We start from the raw sequence: 23,966 nt of genomic DNA, 5'->3' as shown, positions 1-23,966 counted from the left end.
GCATGTATCTTGTTTAGCTTATTCATACATCTTGTTTAGCTTTAAATATATGAATATACATATATTCTTTTTTTGGTTGCAAATATATATATATTATTTTATTGAAAATTTTTTTTTGTTTGTGTAGAATTCTAAATATTTAAATGAACGAAATCTAACGGGGCTCAAAAGACATAAAATTGTATCTAATTTTAATTCGTTATTTTCTTTTCTTTAAATGAAAATTTCAAGCTTGATTTGAATTCCCATATTTGAATTTTATGTGACCGTTACGAATCAAGCGAAGGTGTGAAACTTGGCTAAATGGGTTCGTGTATTCGCTAAATGGAGTGAGTCTTAACTAACGCGGTGTAGAAAATGAACAGTGTGACCAGCCGAGTGCCTAGAAAAATAACGAAAACGCGTTTAGCCACCGTAAAGCCACCCAAATAGCTTAAATTGACCGACAACCGCGAAACGTGCACACTGCTTTGTTGTTGCCGAAGAAGGAAAGTCGCGCAGTGAATTTTTTTCTGGTAATTTTTCTTTGCTCCTCCTGACACTCGCCACGTAAATCAAACACACGATCCAAGTGAATAAGTTAAAACGTTTTAAAAATCATGACAAAGAAGCTGTTTTGTGTGCCCCATGCAATCCGTGTAGCTACAGAATAAGTGTGTGAGAAGAAATAAATCCCCATCGAAAAAACAATACACACACAGACACTGCAGCATGTACATATATATGCATATAGATATATATATATACATACATGCACAGGGTTTCTAGCGTGACGTGAAGTGTATATAACGAAGCGAAATTAAAAGAACACGCAAAAAGAGAAAAGTGGAGAGGAAACGATAGTGGAAAACACGCAGACATTGTGAAAATGCGCATAGATCATATCGCAATTGTAGTAGTACAATTACAAAAAAACCAAGCATTTTTGGAGTTTTTCTTTTCTTTTTTCAAGTTATACATGTTATTTTTTTTGCTGTTGGCCTCAAATACATACATATGTACATCTGAATAGAGCGAGTAAAGAGCAGTATACAGATACTCGCTGTTTTTTGTTTCTTATTTTTTGCTGTATACGGTTTTTTGTGAAGTTATTGAGCTGAAAGAAGAGTGCAAAAGCGATTGACGAGCCGAAAACATGTTGTAAAATTCCATTCAGCATTTCCCACCACTACCAACAACAGCAAAGCAAAAGCAAAGCCGTTTTTGCTCGCTCTCCCACTCCTTCTCTCTCTCTCTCCCGTCCACTCGTTGTTACTTCATGTACTAATTTTTTTTTCTGTGCTTGCGGCTTCGTCATTCGCATGTATATACATATGTGTGTGTTGCGCCTACGTGAGAGAGCGTGCGAGTGTGTATATGCCCGCAAACGCATAAACACACGCGCACACACTTGCAAGGCGATTCACGCGCCTGGCTTACACTTTGTTTTTTCTTTTTTTTTTCGTTTCCGTTACAGTTGTGTAGTACATAGCAACATGCAAGCATCGCCCAAAAATCATATGCACATACACATAAACAGTAAGTTGTACATAAAAACAGCAGCGTGTGTGTGAGTGCTTAATTCTTTTTTTCCATTTTAGTCTCTAACTAAATAATAATAACTAAGCCGCTGGGTAAGTGGTTTTGTTCGTATACAAACAGCTTTTTGGGGCAAAGAAACAACAAGAGAAACCCAAGGGCAGTAAGAACATATAACGAAAGGTAGGCGAAAAAGACAACAACACACATGCATACAGTCGCGTCCAGTTGTGAAGGGCCGAAAATTCTGGAATAGATTTCGCTTTACCTGAGTGTTTATCGCGTGTCCCTTTTTCACTTCCTTTAGTTCCGCTGCAAATCGACTACCTACATTTACGCATATCCTGTATACATATTACTTCCTGTTTCACCAACTATGCCACCATGTGTTTCTTGCTGCGCATAAATTGGAGTATTTTGTGATTGCTTTTAATAAGTAGATATGTACCTATTTTTTGGTGGTCGACTGTGGCGACCGCCCTACGTCGACGGCATTGCCAGCTGTTATCATCGAAGGCAACGTGTTTTGGCGTACACTTCACTTACACATGTGTCCCTGGTTAAGATATGACATATTTTGGAGTTTCCCAGAGCTTCTGCAATTAAAATAATTGTAATTTCTTCGTTGAGTGTTTATATAGCTTTAGTTGGCGAAACATTATTTTAAAGATCCTCATTAGCGACACGCGCCTTTCGGTTTATGGCCCTCCCTTTTCCATTGAAGATCAGGGATCCTGGATATTTCCAGGCAGGTAGTGAGCGCAAGGGAAGATGTTCGCTTCGCCCTCCGTTGTTGTCTCTATCGTACGCTCAGCTGCCGTATTTTTTGTTTTTCAAGTTGCAGCTGGCTGGTGGGAGAGGAGTGGAGTGGTGAGGAGAGGGCAGCTGCATTTATTTCCTTTTCTCTTCATCTCCGCTTCTCGGTGGGTCATTCCCCTTCTTGCTGTTGGCAATGACGTCGCATCGCAACGATCGTTCCCTTCGCTTAAAGCGTATTGGAAATATTGGAAATGGCGGTAGCTAGTACTACCCCCACCTCCACCAACACTCTTAATTCACATTTCTGCATTCCATTGAGGTCATTCCCTTGCGCAAATTGCACGTTACACAATTCCCATGAGCGTTGCACCCCGTTTTAAACCTTATTTGGTCTTCAGTTAATAAAAGCTTCCCAACAGTGGTCTCTAGATAATGCAACTACTTAGCGTCGTTATTTAAGAGTATATTTTGTAGCGTTGAATGTTCTTATTTCGATGTTTTTATGGCAGATAATACTGAGTTAAATGAAGTTGAATACGTCCTTGAAAGTATATATGTTTCGGTTCCGCAATGTCAAGTGTTCACTGTACTTTTTAAGCTCGCTCAATGTTTTAAAAAGCATACATGCATACATATGTACATACATGCGCATTTGGATACACTTGAAATAACAACAGTATAATAACAATCCAAGCGGACGATCAGCTGGAATGTTCGATGGATCGTTGATTGTGTCTGGCAATGCCGCTGTGATTTTGTTTCCAGACCGAGATCCATTCATGCATGCGGGTACATGACTCATTTTCCCAGCTGAGCGATTGTTAGATGCACAGATGTGTACATGCATCTTCTATATGTATATATGTATACATTAGCTCATGTACTTAAATGGGCTTTTATCAGCTGTTTAGAACACACATTCACTCAAGCACTGCATAATAGTGCTGCTCTATTTACACAACTGTGCTCCAAATTAGCAGACTACTGTTATCAAACTGTAAAGTTTTTCTCGCATTTTGTTATTGCTTTACAATTCGCTGGCGCTTTCTCCATCTCTTTCCCTCGTACACTGCCGAAAAATGTCTGCTAAATGGTGTCAATGAAATCAATGAAAGCCTGCATTGTTTTTTTTTTATTATTGTTATGTAATATTTTTTTCTGTTGTGTATCATTGCAATATTATTTGCTGCTTTGAATTATTAAACAGCTAAAAAAGTCATATATATTAACATTTTATCGTAATATTTAGAAATAATTTTGAACTATTTGTTTTCAATTTTTTAATATGATACATTGGATATATTATTACCACGCATTGTGATATGCATTTTCCCCAAAAGTTTTGTCCGTGATGGACTTTCTTTTATTTTGGTTTTTGATTTCATGGTGATTTAGCTTTCACCCATCTGCATATGGAAAGTCTATGGGTCTTTGGTACTCTATTACTTATGTTTGAATTTTCTTTCATTTCTGGGCTCTCCCATTTTCGGAATGACCGACCTTCTGGTTACCCTTTTGTATTTTCCCCCCACCTTTTTGCTTTTTCCGTATTCACAGCTTGTGACGCTTTTCGTTTCTCTATTTCCGCATTTTCCGTTTTCACGCTGGAAAGCGAGGTACACACTCTGTTTTATATATTTCTGTACATATTTTCATTTTCCTTCCCCTGGGCTTCTTTCTTTTTTTTCGGCATTTGCTGTATATTGTGTACATGGGAAAAGAGCAGCCCTCGAATTTGATGACCGTACCACCCCATTCCAGCCGGCTTTTATTCTGGTTTTTGTGTTTCTGAGCGACCCAATGCGATTTAGGCCGCCCCACCCACTTGGCCGCCGCCCCCCTTTGCGCCTTCGTTTGGCTGCCCTCGTTTTCTCTGGCTCCTCTTCTTCCCCCTTCTCCGCTGCTCGCATCTCTTTTCGCAGCTTCGTATTTTCCATTTTGATTGTTCTCTGTTTGCCAAAAGTTTTGGTTCCTCATTCGCTTCCTTGGAAGGAAGCCCAGCTCTTGCTCTTATTTTTGGCTGGGGGATCCCAAAGTGTAGGACAAATACTCATGTATCGAGTATCCAATGGATTTGCTTCCTGCTTGTGGAAAAATAATGGCTAGGGCTTAGGGCTCACTGGAAATGGTACTTGATAAGATTGGAAGTTAATTCATAAACATTCTTCCTACAAGAATAATATACTTATCTCGTACAATGGTCAAATTAATTTGCAATTAACGATAATGATAATAAAATATACACTAAAAAAATTAAAACCAATCTTACACTAACACCAATACTAAATTATCACTTTGTGCATTCTTTTTTTTTGAGAATTGAACTACTGTTCTTGGCGTTCGATTAGAGTGAACCAAACGTGCGATTAGAGTGAACCAAACACCTTGACTGTCTTAAAGTTTCTGTTGAAAAATTGGCAAAGAATTTTCCTGCAATCTGTGTTCTTGGTATTTTGTATTTTGGGCAGTTCGATTTTTTCCACCCGGCGTTTTTATAAGCGGGGAGGTAAATCTGCTTTTTCACCTGCCCCTACCCGAAATCCTAGCAAAAAGGCAGCTGCAATTGGCCTGCAGGAAAATAGGATCTATAATGGGTTATTTATGGCGGGGTTTATGTTAATGGGGATTTAGAGTTAATAGCGATATGACTCTTTTCAGGATTTATATTTGATAATATCAATTGCTCTTACTTGATTAGACTTTTAATTTGAGTACAAAAACACCTAAAATTTTAATTAGTGTTATATTAGTGTAATACAAATGCAATAGACATTTAACAGTAATAGATTAGATATGGAAATAGTATTGTGCTGGTATTGCTTCAGAAACGGATAACGTTTTAATTGCCCAAGTTCAGATTGAATCTTAATAACCAATTTTAATTGTTATGCCCTCATGGAGTTATTGGAGTCGTAGTTTGATACGTTCTAAGAATCTTATTACCTAACAACTAAAAGATGTTCACAGAATTTAAATCGGGTAGCAATACAAAATGCAGCTTGCTTCCAAGTAATTAACATGCAGCTTGCCACGTTCCACCTTTCGGCGTTTTCCACCCACCCGGCCCAAAAAAATAGAACTATCACCTTGCCGGCATCCAGCTTCCGAGAATGCGGAACATCTGCCTGCCTGCGAAGATCCGCGATCCGGGAATCGGGGATCCGCGAAATGCAGCCGGCCACCCAAGAAAGTACGCCTGGCACACTTCCTAGCGGGATCAATTCGCGGGATCTTAGGTAGCCCACGCGACTGGCACGCGCACCTTGCCTCCTTCGATCTTCTACCTGGCACCCAGCCACCGCCCACTCGCTCGGCACCCCTCTGTCGATCCTTAAATAGATCGATGGCCCGCAGGACATCTTCAGTCGAGTTCCACTCGTGACAAGTCCAACTTGTGTTCAGAGATCTTGTGATTTCTTGTGTGTCTTACATTCAATTTGTTGAAAAACGTAACTTTGTGATTATCCCATTATGGATTTCAATTTTGATACTGTGACTCCCTGTTCGACCATGTCGTCCTACTATAACTTTAAGATGGCGAGGTATGTTGAGTTCTATCCAATCGCTTGTTTGTTTGCTGGTCAAAATATTGTATAAATGCGCAGCTTATTTACTAGTGACTTGTGTTAAGAAATCGTTTGCTATAACTTATGATGGTATGGCAACCCTGGATAAGCGACTGTATACAAAGTGTTAAGGATTTAAGTATTTATTAAGTGTATTCTTAAGTTATAACCTGTGTTAGTGTATATATTTCTTCGGGATCTGCTTAGAAACAATATCTAGAATCTTTTCTTTTTTAATGCCTGACAACTATAGTTTTAAACACTCACACACACACACACACATAAACTCAGCTCAATGCGTGGTACGATTAACGGAACTTCTCTATTTAGCTGTGGGTTGATCATTTTATTTCGTTCATTAAATCGTGCAGCACACAATTCACGTCTTTGTCATATTTTTATTGTCATCGTATAAATGTAGAACCACCATTACACCCCCTCCCCTCCTCAAGCTAAGGGAAATTCAATTGAATCTAAACTATATCGATCAATCAACTCCTAGTACCAACAACAACAACTAACTCTTCAACTTCTACAACAACTACAACAGCGCGCCTACAAGAACAGCTATAATAAGCACACACTTAAAAAAAACCCCATAGGACTTAAGAGAGGAAAGCACAGTGAGCGTGCACACATGTAAAAAGAGAAAGAGAGCAACAGCAATTTTAGTACAACACAAGAAAGTTGAACAGAGGCAGAAGAGAAGTAACAGGAAAACAATAACAACGACAGCAGCAGGCCAGCTGAGAGCGCTGAGCGCCAAAACAATTGAAGAGATCGATTGAATCTCGATCATCGTTCTTAACCTCAAGTCAACTGCAACTCACCTCATCATCCTTTTCCTGTAAAACCGAAACTCACCTTCGATCGAGGGTGTAACTTTTGTTGATTCGAAAAACACACTCCCAACTCTCAGGATATGTACGGCAACAATAATCCGGGTAGTAACAATAATAATGGTGGTTATCCCCCATATGGCTACAACAACAAGTCGAGGTAAATTTTTAAACTTGAGTTCTCACGTTTCGTCAGCCACATCCACATCATTTATGTTTGATCTTGATACCCATTCGAATGACAATCCCCAATCCCCTCTTCCTTTCCACCCATTCCTTCCCACACATATAACACACAAAACTTTAAGATGATACAGTGTTTACCTAATTTTTTTGCTACCCATACCTCTTTGGCGAACGAACAAAAGACCAACCCAACCTTTTTTTGAATAGTTTGTACGAAGAAGAAAATTCCATGTTGCTGGAAAATAGTTGCAGTCAACGTTATTATTTTGTTTAGATTTAGACTTATTGGTTATGAAAGTTCAAGTTATTTGCTTGTTCGAAATCTCTTTTACTAGCAAAACTTGTCGGCATATGTGCATTGGTATTTGTGCAGGGAAGGATGTCGATTGACAGTCGATAAAATCTCGAGATTGTTATCGATTTGCTGTCGATGTCACTGGCAAAGAAAAAACAAGGAAATCATATTGAGTGATGTTCTCCCCCCTATTCATTCTACATTCACACACATACACATTGTTTGGTTTTTAGTTCACTTGATTCTTCTTTTTTATTTTTGCGCTCTGATATTATCAGAGACAGAAAGAAAAACAACAAGAACAGCCACAGGAATGGATAACAATAACCGCAGCAACAACAAGGAGGATGTATATAAGTATAATTAAATGTTACATGTGCTAGATGGTGCAATCAATGATAACAGAAAACCAATAATCGATTAAATACAAATAGCAATTAACACAAACGAATACACAAACACATTGATAGCGAACCAAAAGCAGCAAAAAACAGTCAATCGTTTTAAGGGGAACCCGCCTTATGAGTAACAGCCCGCCCCTGAAAAGCTCCGCTCCCAATTGCAAATTCATTGTTTGTTTTTTCTTAGAAAATGTTAATTTCGTTCCAAGCAATCCACTATAAAAAGATGTTGTTTTTTGCATTACATAGGAATCCCCTCATTAGCTGTATCTACCATATAAATCGTTCGATCTAGTTGTTACGTTTGCGTTGTGCCATTTTTCATAGCATACATTCATGCGCTCGCATTTATCCCACAGTCGCACACACTTTCACTTTGAATCAGCTGATCGTCGTCTGCGTGTTTTCGTAATCGCGACATGCTTTATTTTTGTCCTATATTTACAGTTGTATGTGATAAAAGATAAGCAATATGCAAAAATGTTAACCGATCAACGTGAAACAACGTAATGTAACGCAATCTTCCATATTTATATATAAATATATATATGTATATATATATATACACACATGAACCATTTATAAGATCGAACTGCATTTACAAAGACCGAACGTGCGCCATGTTTGGGCCATCAGAAGCGTTTTGATTCCGCTGGGAATCGAAACTTGATATATCTCTTACATATACACGCGTAGAACAAGGCAGATACATGTATCCGTATCTGGGCAATTTGTTTGTGGCAAGAGGATTATAGAAACGGCCTAAAAACGTTCTCATCGTGCGGATTGTGCAACCTAAACAGTCTCACAATGTACCGGTAAATGTTCTTAAAACTCTACCTCTCTCTTTTATCTTATTTTTTGTCTTTGTTCTTCCACACTTACTGCTTGGCGTAACTGTACCAAAAAAAATAAGTACTTTATTGCCTTAAATGCCTATTATTTTGTTAATTTCGGTCAGTTTTTCTTTTCTCGCCTCGCATTATCCATATATCTTCCATATCCAGATCTTCATTAGAACGTAAGCCTTAAGTTTTGCCTAAGAAATGACAAATTGACTGTTTTTTGCTGCCAAAAAAAAAAAAAAAAAAATGAAAAGCGGGGTCAAGAAGTGGTCTGATTTCTATAATGATATTCCTAGGGCATAAAACAAATGGAGGAAAAGCAAAAGCAGCGTCATTCGTGACATTTTTATGAGCTGCTTCTTCTTTCCCCTTTTTTTTTTGGGGTCGTATAATTTATGGCACATTATTCAGCAGTCGATGAAATGTAAACAGAGCAGCCACAGAGGGCACCCTCTCCAAATTTAGTGCATCACGTGCTGTGCGAAAAATTGTGTCAGGACCTTGACATGCAGTAGCCTTAAGTTATGTACGTATGGTTGTCCTTTTTCCACACACGTGTTGGGAGATTTTACAGTTTATAACTAGCCTTAAGCACCGGTTGTTGTTGTGGTTATTGCGTCGCCATCTCACTCTTGCCCCATCCCAACCCCTAAGGTCCCCAACATATTCCAATGCATATAGCCGACAAATTGCCTTTGCCCCCCAAAGTTCTCTCATTCTCTATATCCCTGTGCTGACCATCTCTCTTCCTCTTGCGAGAGTATCAGCAAAAATGAATAAAAGCCAAAAGGCAAATACAAATGCAACATTTGCTCAAGGTCATAAAATGCCGAGCAAAACTACAAATACTAAAACATCAAACCGCAAGCAGAGCAGCAGCAGCATCGCATCAATCAACAATGTCAACAATCAACACCAGCGCAGAGTGACCTTGCCAAAGCATATCTGAGATTTTGAAGTGGCACTCTTTTTTTTTTTCTTTTTTTTACTGTGCAAAATGAAAATGAAAGCAAAATTTCAAAAGAAAACAGCGTGACTTTTCCCAACGTGTAATTGAGAACTTTGTGCCCTACCTTTTTTTTTTTGCATATTTTTTTACTGTGCAAAATGAAATCAAGCTCACGAAATTAGTGTGACCTTGCCAGCGAGTATTTGAGATTTCCTAATCTCACTTTTGTTTTCGTACATATAGTGAAATTGAAAACTTCCAGCCCACACAACACACACATATCCCAGAAAAACACCCAACTCATAAACAAGAACCAAAACTCCCTTACAGCAAAAATTATGTAACGCCCATCATCGACGTTGTACCGCAGCTGAATTTAATCGTGTGTAGACATATTTTTTTTCACAGCCCAGAAAGAAGCAGCCACCATTATCACCGAAAAGCGAAAGACACTCACTGACTCTTAAGATAGTATGTAGTTTTTATTTGCACGGGGGGGCAAACGCGCCAGCTCCGCCCCCCATGGTCTCCTCGCCAACGAAACGCAATGTTTTTGAATCGAGGACACCTCCAAAGCCCTGTAAGTAACAAGACTCTAAGACTACTAAAGCCAAAGGCAAAAACCAAATATATAATAATATGATGATGAAATATTGGGGAAGCAGCTCGTTGTAAAATACTATAAAAATCAACTTAGATCTAACTTAGACCTAAATGTATGAACCGAATATGATATGCAACCAAAATTCGACGTGGGAAGAAACGGCGATGTCCGAAACTATAAAAAGTCCCCAAATCCTTTTTGTTAATGTGATGAAAAAGTGCCAAAAGTGATTATTTTTTTGATTTTTTTAAAGTGAAAATGTGCTCCAGCCACAAAGTGTCCGATATGGGTTACTAGTATAGTCCCATGATTATTTTTTTTTATTTTTTTTCGGTGATTCGAAAGTACAAAAAAAAAAAAATACATCATGCTTTTCTTAAGTGCCAATATTTAAAGTGAAACCAATTGTTTTCACCTTAAGGCAAAGGAGGTTTTGCAGAATTTCACGGTTGAATATAACTGGGGGATCGTTTTGAGGGTCAGTCTAAGTTATATTCGTCGAGAAACTGCAAAATCGTCACATCAATATTTCTCAATTTTTTTCAAAATCCACTAATGGTTTTCTCATTTAAATTAAGCCTAAGTCTTAAGCTAATTTGCACACGAGACAGTTTACTGTACTCTGCAGCAAGTTTTCAAAACTCATTAGTCATAAGTTTAAGTTAGTAGTAAGAAAAGTATTGTTAAATCATCCAGCGCCAAAACATTTCTTAATCATTTTTAAAGTATTTTCAAAATGGCTAAATAATATAAGTAAATTGCGCTTTATACATTTAATTTTGATAATTTTAAATAGTATTTTACTTTAACCAATAACCGACAACACAATCATTTCTATGATATCTAATTCATATTTTCTCTTCCCCAACGAAATGGAATCGATTCATCGTACAGTGGTGGGCGTGGATTTGGGATGTCCCATTCTCTGCCATCCGGAATGGTTAGTATTCATCACATTTATATACTCATTCTTACGCCTGAAATTTATAATTATTGTTAGCGATAAATTTCCATTTTCAATTGCATGAAAGCAATCAATTAAAGAACAATAAGGAAAAAGCTATTCATTTGAAACCAAATTCAAGGCAATGCATTTGATATTTACTGACTTTTGTATTTTGTTTTGTTCGGTTTCGTTTTTGATAATCATAACAATAATGATAATATAAATTTTATGCCTTTTACTATTTATAGTTGTATGTTATTGAGTTTGTCTCATGAACGCTCTGGGGACACACGCTTTTGAATAACAAACAAATACTAAAAACATAACTGAATTATTTTATGGATGCTGAACAATTTCCTTTTGGTTTATTGATAATGATGAAAATCAAATTAACAACTTAAAGTTTGCAATTTAAACAACAAAACCTAAACAAACAGATACAAAATAAACATAAACCAAAGAAAACTCAAATAGCAACGACAACACAAACAACTTATAAATATACATAAACCTTAAATAGAATCATCTAAACAAAGAACACACAGAAATACAAACGCCAAGCAAAAATACTCAACTCACCTGCATGTGCCATGAAAAGCAGACAGTTTTTAAATGAAATACCTTTAGGTATTGCCCTGTCACATTGTCCGTTTTCGTATCCGTTTCCATTTCCGTTTCCGCCTCAGCTTTGGCTTCCGTTTAGCGTTTTGCGCAGTCTTTACCACACAGACTTGCAAAAATATTGGACGACACACTTGACGCCATTGCATTAGATGACACTAAAAAGTGGGCATTTAATTAAAAAAAAAATATCCCATTCCATTTGAAGCATCAACTAAATCACTTCATTGATCATCCCAGGCGCATAATAACATATTGAAAAAAAAACTTTATTGATCGGTTTCTGGCTCATTGTCATTATATTTTTGCCTCGCACTGTATTTCTTCTACGTTAATGACACAGACCCTCAGAAAACACACATTCAAAGAAAAACTTAAAGAGACTTAACACAATACACTTAAGAAAAGCTCAAGAAAACTGAGAAAGGAAAGAAACATTTTATGCATTTCTTGAAATTCCATTTTTTTTTTCTTTGGTTTTTGCAACCCTGTGAATGCCGTTTAGCTCACACAAACAAATACACACACGGAAGTACAGTGAAGCAAGAGAATGTTTCGATTTAATGCTTAAATCAAAAATCAAATCCAATTCAAAATCGCTGCACTCGAGTTTCAAGCACGCCCTTAAATCTAACCAATGAAATTCAAAGAACTAACGATTTTTCGCGAGATATGCATTTGGAATATTGTTACCGTTAGCGTTTTTGTCGTAGATTTCTACGTTTTAAGCCACTCCGAACCTTCGCCAGCCACCTCATCCACTAAGCAAGTTGTGTGTTGTTGTTGCTGCCGCCAAAAAGCAACGATCGATATATATGTATTGTGTCTATATCGATATCGAGAACTCGAGAATTATTATAACAACCAAGCAGCAGCAGCCAGTCAAAACGTATCGAACCGAACCAAACCATCCAATCCAATCAATCTACTAATAATTAACCCCAAGACAAGCGATATGAGGCCTTCTCACAACACTAGAATATCTTTGTATGGTTAATCTGATTACAGTCACGTTATGCGTTCTCGCCACAGGATACAGAATTTTCATTTCCAAGTTCATCGTCGCGTCGTGGTTACAATGATTTCCCCGGCTGCGGCGGCAGCGGCGGAAATGGTGGGAGTGCCAACAATTTAGGGGGCGGCAACATGTGCCACCTGCCGCCGATGGCCAGCAACAACTCGCTGAATAATCTCTGCGGATTGTCGCTGGGCAGCGGTGGTAGTGATGATCTCATGAACGATCCTCGGGCAAGCAACACCAACCTGATTGTCAACTACTTGCCCCAGGACATGACCGATCGCGAGCTGTACGCCCTATTCAGAGCCATTGGACCCATCAACACGTGCAGAATCATGCGAGACTATAAGGTAAGCGTCTTTTCTCCAAATATATCAGATAGCTGATAGCTCATCTATCTTCTCAAGCAAATAACAAACCTAACTAAATCTTAATTTTTATCATCTAACAGACTGGCTACAGTTTTGGTTATGCTTTCGTGGACTTCACATCGGAAATGGACTCGCAGCGTGCTATTAAAGTGCTGAATGGCATCACAGTGCGCAACAAGCGGCTTAAGGTGAGATCTTTGAAACACACCAATCACACAAAGAGTTAGTTAACTAATCCATTTCATTATTTTCGAACAGGTTTCCTATGCACGTCCCGGCGGAGAATCGATCAAGGACACCAATCTGTATGTGACCAATCTGCCGCGTACCATAACCGACGATCAGCTGGACACGATCTTCGGCAAGTACGGTTCCATTGTGCAGAAGAACATCTTGCGTGACAAGCTCACAGGTCGTCCTCGTGGTGTGGCCTTTGTTCGGTGAGTGCCCAATATAGTTTTATATGGTTAAGATATGTGCAATCAGAAGACTAGATGGTCTGTTAATGTCCACAATCGAGGTTCTCTGAGTCGAACATTTTGTTTTGTCACTAAAACTTCATTAAACTTAAATGTTGGAAGTATAGAAGAATTTGTCGACTCACAGAACCTTTGAATGTATCCCTTTGGTCAATTGTATTATGTTTTCTTTTCCCCTTATTATTTCGACACCCGGCTCATTATGTGTTTTCTTTCTTTTCTCTCATTTTTATAAACCTCATTTGCCATCTACAACTACTATGGTGTGTTATTTCGATCGATAAATCAAAACTATGCAGGTACAACAAGCGTGAGGAGGCCCAGGAGGCCATTTCGGCGCTGAACAACGTAATACCCGAGGGCGGATCACAGCCGCTGTCCGTCCGGTTGGCTGAGGAGCATGGCAAGGCGAAGGCGGCCCACTTTATGTCGCAGATGGGCGTGGTTCCAGCAAATGTACCACCGCCGCCACCACAACCGCCAGCACATATGGCCGCCGCATTCAACATGATGCACAGAGGTAGATCAATTAAATCACAGCAACGCTTCCAAAACTCGCATCCCTATTTCGATGCTAAAAAGTTTATCTGAAATACAAATATCCAGAAACGAATACAAGATGAAACACACAAGCCACACACAAAATATAATCAAGAGCGATCTGCTGGGTATATAGTGAATACATATATACCAATTAATCTTGAGAGTGTTTACATCTGAAACCCTTGATTCATTTTGTTTCTTTTGGTATTTCACAAACAACAACAACAAAACAGCAGGCTACGAAAAACAATCCAACCAACAACAAACATAACACTAACAACCAACAACAATATGAATGCATACTTAGTTTTATTATTTGCTCTTAATTCGGTAATTCGTAAATAATTCAATTTATTGTTGCAATTTCGCAGTGCATATATATTATACTAATATATATGTCGTATATTTTGATAAAAAAAAAAAACACAAAAATTGAATTGTATTTAAATTTTTTAGTGTAATTGAAAAATATAACAAAACTAAAAAAAAAAATTAAAAATCATTTGGAAAACGTAAAAAAAAGTAACTTTTAGATACTAACCTACAACTAAAAAGAGAAAGGGAAATATCACGTTTTTTTTGTTTAGGCTTAAATCTTAAGCTTTTCTTTCACAACTTTGACAACAGAACTCACAACTACACACACACACATACACAAAACCAGGCGAAACGGTAAACTAGCACTTCAAAGTTCGCGTAAAAGTGTTAGTCAAAAACCATTTTTTTAAACTTTTTTTTTATGTGTGTGTTTTCCAAAGCGGAAAATTTTTTTTTCCCGGATACAGCACAATAACAAAACGTAAAGCTGCAATTTTTTTTATACAAATAAAAAATACCGAAATGCACATAATGAGTAATATATATTAACAACAAAGAGATAAACCAACCAAGGACTGAATCGATACCTAACTAAAAAAGCAAGAAATGCATAACCCACTAAAAAAGATGATATATATCCTTCTTGAACGAAGCTAAAGAGTGCAATTTTTTTTGATCCTAGTTATTTTTTTTGGTAATTTTTTTCCCGTTTACACAAAAGACTGGTGCGAGACAACAGAAGATTAAACAAACATTGCAATCAAGCAATCAGAACTGAATTATAAAAGTAAAACAAATCACGATATAAAATACAAATCTAAAGGAGTAAAAATTACAAAAGCGTTGCCGAGCATTAACCTGTAACCCTTTTAGATCCACTTACCTCTTCAGCATCTTCAGATCGCATCAATAATATTGAAATCGAATCACGCCTTTTTTTTTGGTTTTAATTTGCCCATCTCTACCAGCGACAACAACTACAATCTACTGCAAGATAAACAACATGAAAAAAAAAACAAGAAAACTAAAATATTTCTGTTTTTCAACTGATATCTTCTATCATCAAGTTTTTTCCATATATCAACAAAAACGAAAAACACAAATAATTTAAAAAAAAAAATCCCCTTTTTAGATATACTTATAATATACATATATATTTCACTATATGGAACCTATTCTATAAAATAGCGTTAAATTTTAATAATTATTTAGTTTGTAGTGCGTTAAAAGCATTTCAAAACAAAAATCAAGTATATAAAACAAAATCCCGAACGTGTGACCAGAGAAACTGAATATAATAAATGGCGAAAAGCAAAACAAACATAAAACCAAAAACCAAAATCGCAATTTTTTTTTATTTTTTTTCAAGTTCAAGCTAATTTGAAAAAATGCAGTGTTGGAAAATGCCAGATGCATCTGGATGTCATATACTTTACAACGGGAAGTTTTTCTCCCATACTCCTTCCACTATTTTTTTGTTTTTCTTTTTTATTTTTGATCTTGCTTATCTGCCTTGTGTGTGAGTGTGTGTGTGTGTGTTTGTGTGTGTGAACGAGAGTGCGTTAGCTGTTGAAAGGCAACTAGGAGTTGGCAGGATATCACCATTCCCCATCTATCACGCGTGCGTGCAAGAGGGTGCGAACGTGAGCGCGAGTGCAGATTTCCCGTTACAGTTACAGTACCCAGGCACAAGAGACAAAGAGAGGCGGACGACTGTGTGACAGACAGAGACACTGTGAAAGTGATTAGAAAGAAGTGAAAGGCGCATGGTAAGTATGCGCGCACTCAACCGAAACGATAACGGGGTGCTGCCAAAAGTCACACAACCACCCCTCTAAAAACGAACCTCTCAGAACCCCTCTCATAAATCCCCATCTTTTTTTTTCTATTTTTTTAATGTGATATTTTTTTTTATGAATGGATCGAAATATCAACGATAAAATAGACACGAAACCATAACCATGTTGATGTCTCTCTCTTTGAACCCATACACCCTTTTATCGATTCCAGTGCAAAAAAGAAAACAAATATTTTTTTTTAACTTTTTTTGCCAGTGTATTTCATAATAACATTTTCTTCAAGTGAAAATTGTGTGCTAAGCTGTTTTTTTTTTGTTACTCATCTCTGCCTAGTGCTCTCAAACAAAAAAAAAAAAGAAAATCAAAAAATCGCAAAACTAAATTTATTTTGTATATTTTTTTCCGTGTCAGTGTTTCAGTGTGGATATTTAAGGAATCAATTTTATATATTTATATAATTAAATTTACAATCATTTCTACTAAAACCAAGCAACAAATGTGCAAAATTATTTAAACTTATTTGTAGATATTGCTAACACTCCATTTATTTTACTTGGAACCTTACATTTACTTACATTTTTAATGGCCTTTTGTTGTTGTTGTTTTCCATTTTATCAAAATACCATTTGCATTCTTTTACTTTGAGTGATTTAGGAAATGCTAAAAAAAAATTGGATATAATCTTTATATAAAAATGCTATGTTTGGGAAAAAAACATATTTTATTCAAAACATAAATGGAAAATATTTGAAAAAGATTAATAACCTATCATATGCCTAAATTATTGTATTTATTATTATCTGACAGAACGAAACATTTTGTGTTGTGTTAAGCTTGAAAAGTATAATACGATATCCTTGCAATACAATGGTCATAGTAAAAAGGTGTTAACGATTACCCTGATCAATAGCAAGAGTATCTCAGAACTTCGGAATTCTTCGCCGAAGGCAGTTTGCATTTAAATTACTCATTTTTAGTTTGGTTTAATTTTTTTTAGCTTGACTTTAGTTACCGGTGTCCCGACTTCAAGTTCAACCCGTAGTTTGTGTTTCTTATTGTATTTCGCATTTGTTGTTTCCAAGCCGTAGATACTCTATTGTACTTTTATCTACTCACAGCACTAACCCAGAACTGATCGCTTTTCCTTCCTTCAGTAGAAGGAAAAACGACCGACTCATCTCATTTTTATTGATTGTTGTTGACAAAAGAAATGTTAAAAAACAAAGAAAAGACAAGATCTTAATAATTAAATAATCTCCATAAACCAAAAAAAAAAAAAAAAACAATCTTTATTCCCTCATTTCATCCAAAACCAAGCAACCCTACAAAAAAAACTCAATATGCGCCGCAACTAATCCAAGTTGTACAATTTTTTTTTCGTTTTGTTCCTATTTTTCATTATAGACGGAGCTATGGAAAAATTACGCTCATTATTCGATGCTATATGCGATGCTATCTTTGGTCTCGATAGTAATTATTCCTTTTTTATATAATTATATTTCTAATTAACTACTCCTAGTCGTAAACTAGCATAGTTTCTTGTTTTTCTGCCGCAGAAAAGCAAATAATTATAGAACTTTTTATTTGTTGAGAGCCCTTAAGACAGATCTAGCCGAGAGATCAAATAACAGAGTCCATAATTTATATAAGTAGAGTCTATCAAGAAGAGAGCACACCTACACTGCCACACACACACACACAACACACGCACACTCATGCGCTCCCACATAATTGAGAAGATGGAAAAGAAATATTCAATTTCAGTTTTTAAATTTCTCATCAATCTATATAATATATATATATATATTTATAATGGAAAAATACTTAAAAAATAAGCCGAATTTTCTTTTTAAAGCGTGCCATGTTTTTCGTTATTACTTTCTCTCATGTCATCATCCAGCTACTAAACCATCTCTCTCTCTAAAAAAAAAATGGATTTAGTTACAAGGCTAAACTTTTGGCTCCTTGGCATTTGCTCTAACGCTTTTTTCTTTTCGAGCATCTTCTTGGGCGCTATTTGGAACAGTTCCAATTGAAAAACTGCCAAAAAAAAATTGTACTTCTAGATCAAACCCAATTCGAACTCAAATTGAATGAAAAAAAAAACCAAAAAAACTAAAATTAAATTTAAATTTCTAATGCTGGCCTTCCCAAGAGTTAAACTGCTAACAAAACCTGTGTTTGCTTGTGCTTAATATTCACCCCTTATAAAAACTAAAACCGAGATCTCTTAGAGCCCCTCGTTTTGAAAATTTTGTTTCGTGTTTTTCATTAGATTATCGTTTAATCCAAAATCCCCTAACGGTCTGCTTTGTCTGCTCTGCGAACTCCTGTTACTTCATCAAAGTTATCCAGTTCGTAAATGTTTCTCGCTAAAAAAAGTTAAACTAAACCAAATACCTATTTAAATCTCCAACTAGATATTTATCAACAACTATATAAGACATATTTTGCTTGCTAATGTTCTTTGAACGCACTTGAATATTTGTATGTGAGTGTTTGACTTACGCCCACAGATCAGTCACAACATAACAACACACATAAATAGACCATCAACAGATCAGTCATCAATTTATTTTGATAACACCAATCCACGTCCCTGTCCCATCCCAATAGTTCCACCAAACTGAAATGGAAACAGAAAACATGGCACGTTGAATGAAAATTACGAAAACCCTTAAATCGTGTGTCTTATCGAGTGGGAAATCCTTTGTAATCAAAAAAAAACAAATAAATATAACGCAATTACAAAACTTCAGCTTGAATTAAAACTACAAAATCCCTAAAGTAAACCAAAAGTAACAAAAATACAAGAAAACAAACAACAATAAACACTAACCCAACACCATCTAAATCAAGAAGGCAAACAAAACTCTAAAAAAAAAATACTAAACCTAATTAATCTCTCTCACCTAGGCTAGTTAAATCAGGGCTCTACCAGAATGAAGGGATAGTTATATATTAGGTTTTTTTTTTTTCTAATATACTTGTTTTTATAGACGCATGATAGCTTAAAACACTATTGAAACATTATACTAATAAATTTTTTTAACCTTTTTTTTTTTTGTTTTCGCACCTTTTATCAATCTAGGCGAAAACTTTGCCGATTTGCTTGACGGATTGTACCGTAGGAAGTACCATTATCCTTACTTATAATTGACACCGCAACAGCAGCAGCAACTACTACAACATCAGCAGCAGGCGTTGGGCTTCACCAGTAGCTCCAATAATAGTATTGGCAATGGTAATGGCAACGACAACAACATGCTACTTTACCACCAGCAATACCATCAACAACAAACACAACAACAACGCCTGGGCAATGTTGCTGCTCACAATATAAGTCCAAATGGAAGCAATAATAACATTAACACGTCGAACACCAATAACATTAACTTCAATACAATACGTCAGAATGGAGTTGCTGCTCTTCACTATCTTCAGGAACAATTGCAATTGCAACAACCGCAGGATCAACAATCACAGCAACAGCAGCCATTGACTATGCCATCTTCGCCGCCGTTTCAACAACAATCACGCCAATCACACCACAATGGCAGCAGTAGCACTCTGGGCAATCAGTTGCTTGCCATAAGCAACAACAATAGCTTCAATAATAATTCCAATCAATCCAATAGTTTTACTGGCAATTACAGCAACGGTAGCGCTTTTACCAGTAACGGTGCCATTAGCGGTAGCAACTTTCCCAACAATCCCACAAGCAGTGGGAACTTCACCAACAACTCAACAAACAGCAACCCCACAAACAGTGGACACTTTGCCAGTAATTTGGCTGGCAGCAGCAACTTTACCAACCATCTTTCTGGCAGCAACAATTACACCAACAGCAACGGAAATTTCACCAGTAATGCAGCTAGCAGTAGCAACTTCTCCAACAATGCAGCTAGCAGCACCAATTACAGCAAGAACTGCAGCAGCGGCGTCGTTGGAAACAGCGATCCCGACAGTTGTAGCAGAAAACACACCACCAACACTAATAATCACCACACTTCGCCGCAGCACGACTTCAGTTTTAATATGTCAACGACTGAACAAGAACTGCATCAGCAGACACTCAAGTTGCAGCAGCTGCATCTGAACAACAGCTTCAACAACACCACAGCAGCTGCAACAACTTCAGCGGCTGCATCAACTTCCACTTCAACAACGGCAACGGCATCATCCACAAACTCCGCAAATGTCGGATTTTTATGGCGTACATAACCAGAGAGTTGAGAAGCGTATGATGAAGGCAATCTTCAAATTAAAGATTATATATAAAAAGCTTATATATATAAAACTATGAATACCTTATATTGATCATCGTAGTATCAGCATTCATCGAAACCATATACAACAACTGAAACTTTTATGTTCTCAAACCACAAGAATTAATTTACTACTTTTTTTTTTTTTGTATGTTCCTCACTTTAACCCATATGTTGTAGTTGGTTTTTTGTGCTTTTTTTTTGGGAGGAATCCTGTTGTAACTAGCTCTAAGGCAAGACACGTATATGTATACAAATCATAAATAATTATATATATATACATATATATATATATATATATAAAGAATGAAAAATCGACGAAGATTTTTTTTTTGCTTAAACTTAGAGAAAAAACCTATGAGAAATACATTTTTTTGTCACATATTTATAACGTATAATCATAACGAAAACGACAAAATATATTATACAAACACACATATATATCTATACTATATAACATACTTATAGGCGTGATGAAATAAGCTCCGATTGTTTTTTTTTTTTCTGTCTGAAACTGATTTTTTTGGCGCGAACTATGCCGCAACAATGTACACGGTCATCGTGTATGTTTATAGCTGAAGTTAATCCAGATATATGAATATATATATTATTTTTTTTCATAATTTATAAATCCAATTTTTTTGTCTATATTATACGTAACGAAACGGCTAAAATGACTGGACATGCTCAAGTTTTCAGGCTGTTTATTCATAACATATAAAACGAAAACATACAACTTAGCTAGCAGTATGCTTGAGTAGGCGAAGGAGAAAGAGAATCAGACAAAATTACAATACAAACCCAATTTTTTTCATAGCTATAATGAATATGTTTTTTTTTTTTTAATAAGTATAAAAACTTTTCTTGAAATCCATTTTTTTTTATTAGTTTAATTAACGAAACAACTTGAGCATGTAACAGCAAGAAAAACAAAAGTAACATTCAAAAAGCGACTAACAAAGAAACGTGATAAATAGCCCGTCAAAACGAAAATCAGAGGAAACCGAATGGGAAAGGTAAAAGAAAAAAATAGAGACACAATCGAAAGTAACGAAAGAGAAACACGTCAAATCACAGGAGTGACTTGGTTTGATTGCCTAAAAAACGCATGGATAACGTTTTAACTTTTAATTTGCCTAACACACTTTTCGAAATTCTAAATTGGCCAGTCACTCCTTCTGCAGGCAAAAAATATTTTTTCGGTGTAGGTACATAAGTAAATGAAACAGAAACATTATTTTGTTACTACAATATATGCGATGATCCTTTTTTGCAAAATTCTATCAATACTTTTATGAATATACTTTTATAATCAAACAAAAAATTGTGAAAAAATTTTAATTTGTTAAAAAACAGAAGAAAAAATCAGAATTTCAATTTTATTTTATTATTTTATTACCATGGCTTAAAACAAATCATACAAGGAAATAAGAAAAACCATTATTTAAGGAAACTTAATAAACATTTTCGACACAAACCACACTACCCCTGAGTTTTCTTTTTTATTTAAACCTATGATTAAGATTAAAAAATATTTCGTTTTCCCCCAGTTTGTGTGACACATAAGTCAACGAATTAAGAGTAACAAACAACAATTAGATTTAAGCGAAACATGCAGAAGGAAAAGTTAAGCTGCAGACACACAGTAAACACATACAGCTTGGTTGTGCTGAATACTAAATATAACGATTCAAAAACATTAACAAATTAGATCCGACAGTGCGTACGTACGTAGCGAATGCAAACAATTGTACACAAAAGCGAAAGCGAATATTTGAATCACTATGTAAGCGACATTCATTCTAAAGCCATCCAGTCGGGAAGGCGGCGTCGAACTCACTTAAATCGAATGCAAATAGTCTCAACCAAAGTAGCCTTAGTGAGTAAGCGGATATATACATAACGAATATCGGATTAATCGGAAGGAGAACTCATACAATGCATATGGCACCTTAGCATGCTGTGTCGATTGTCTCGTGTAACTAGATTAAGTCAATGCAAACCAAAAGTAAATATTAATTATTTTTTTTTTCTTGGATAGCGAAATGAGAAAATATTTTTTGTGACTATTTTTTGAGCATGTGACGTAAGGCAAATCATAAACGAACTTGATTTTTTTTTTAATGAGACAGTTTTTTTCTTGTAATTCTTTTTAGAACATTTTTTTCTTTACTCATAAGAAGCCAAGCTAATTTTGTTGTAATACCGAGACCGAAATGTAGGCGCAGCAACTGAATAGAATTTTTTTTTGGTAATTTTAATAACTAACGTTGTAGAACAAGGTAACCTCACAGAAAACCTAATCGCAAATACATTTAAAATGTTGTTCAATAATAACTTAAAGCATGAAAAGTGTTAAGTAACGGAATATATATTATACATTTTTTTATATCGAAGTAAATGTGTCTAGAAGGTAAAATAATCTTTTTATAAAGAAAAAAACAAAATACCAGAAATATGCATACAATTTTTTTTTCTAGCATAAGACAAAGCGTTTTTTATATAAACATATTATACAAGAAAACCAAAAAAAAAAAAAAACAAACAAAAAACTAACTAACAAACGACTTGAAAAGAACCTCAACCAAGCGGAGATTATGGAGACCCCAGATATAGGTTCAGATTCAGATAGATTTATTCTTTTTCTGCTTCCGTTGATGGAGCGATCGAAGTTAGGCAGATATAGGCGCTTTATCCTATGAAACTTTTTGGTATTATTTCGTGGTTTCAATTTCGACCATCTATCTGCTCTATTCCCTTTAGCCTTTACCCAAATGTAGTGCCCCTCGTAGCGCTCATCTTTCATCTAAAAAAATACAAAAAAAATTAACAAAAAAAAAAAAACACACCGACAAAATATATACAATTCAAAGAATACAAAAATGAGACATACATAGATTTAAAAGTAATGGCAACTACCAGGAGGAGAAGATACGACCGCCCGTAGAGGTGAAGTCATTTTTTTTTTTGCATAGTGAGATTAGCACTAGATCGGATGGCGATGATTGTATTTGAAACGTGAACTGCCCTATGAAAGATTTTTTAAAAACCGAACACCAACTTAGACGACAGAAAAAAAAAAAAAAAAACAATAAAATACAGATTAGGTACGGAAGAAGAAAATCGAAAAGAAAGAATACTATAAAATGCCTACAAATAAATGCATACCTAAAAGCAATATACATACATACATTCATAAATAGAACAAGTTTAGTGGAACAAAACAACAGTTTAAATAGCAAGCAACAAACAAAGGGAATATATTCGACAAAACAATTATATTAACTATACCGTATACAAAACGTACATACATATATATATATATATATATTATAAATATTAAGCCCCGAGCGGAAATTTTTTTGAAATAACTAAATATTTAAAAGTAATAACGTAATGTAACGTAACATACCGATTAAACGACACACACACAGACAGCAGACAGACTCGTAAAATGTTCGTAGTCCGTAAAACTACACAAGAAAATGGGAAAACCAATAAGAAAAACTTGAATTTTAACTCGTTTATACAAAAACACATATATACATATATTAAACTAGCAGCTAATTGTTGTACTTAAGAATGTCACATTACAAGAAGAGCAAATAAACGAAAGAACATTTAAAATTCAAACAGAACGC

The 23,966-nt window shown here is 35.8% G+C and overlaps 1 protein-coding gene, 1 long non-coding RNA gene and 1 other non-coding gene across 28 annotated transcripts; 2 read left to right on the top strand and 1 right to left on the bottom strand.

Annotated features, from left to right (window-relative positions):
• The first annotated feature begins 462 nt into the window (after positions 1 to 462).
• On the top strand, positions 463 to 23,966 carry Sxl (Sex lethal). 25 transcript variants are annotated; one of them, NM_001031893.2, is made up of 10 exons: positions 463 to 515; positions 6,394 to 6,842; positions 9,749 to 9,938; positions 10,857 to 10,902; positions 12,562 to 12,897; positions 12,999 to 13,106; positions 13,177 to 13,358; positions 13,697 to 13,917; positions 17,462 to 17,527; positions 19,149 to 21,806. In NM_001031893.2, the coding sequence occupies exons 2-3, from the start codon at positions 6,766 to 6,768 to the stop codon at positions 9,816 to 9,818; spliced, it is 147 nt and encodes a 48-aa protein (NP_001027064.1). In that variant the 5' UTR covers positions 463 to 515; positions 6,394 to 6,765; the 3' UTR covers positions 9,819 to 9,938; positions 10,857 to 10,902; positions 12,562 to 12,897; positions 12,999 to 13,106; positions 13,177 to 13,358; positions 13,697 to 13,917; positions 17,462 to 17,527; positions 19,149 to 21,806.
• Positions 4,032 to 4,745, bottom strand: lncRNA:CR46494 (long non-coding RNA:CR46494). 2 transcript variants are annotated; one of them, NR_182244.1, is made up of 1 exon: positions 4,032 to 4,745. It is a non-coding gene; the product is annotated as a long non-coding RNA:CR46494 (long non-coding RNA). The 2 variants fall into 2 exon arrangements; NR_182245.1 differs by having other exon boundaries at positions 4,032 to 4,683.
• mir-4956 (mir-4956 stem loop) lies at positions 12,663 to 12,779 on the top strand. Its single transcript, NR_047775.1, has one exon. It is a non-coding gene; the product is annotated as a mir-4956 precursor RNA (primary transcript).

Source organism: Drosophila melanogaster, chromosome X, assembly GCF_000001215.4.
Source record: "Drosophila melanogaster chromosome X".
NCBI lineage: Eukaryota > Metazoa > Arthropoda > Insecta > Diptera > Drosophilidae > Drosophila > Drosophila melanogaster.
The sequence above is the reverse complement of the archived record's forward strand: the minus strand, read 5'-3'. Positions and strand labels throughout refer to the sequence as shown.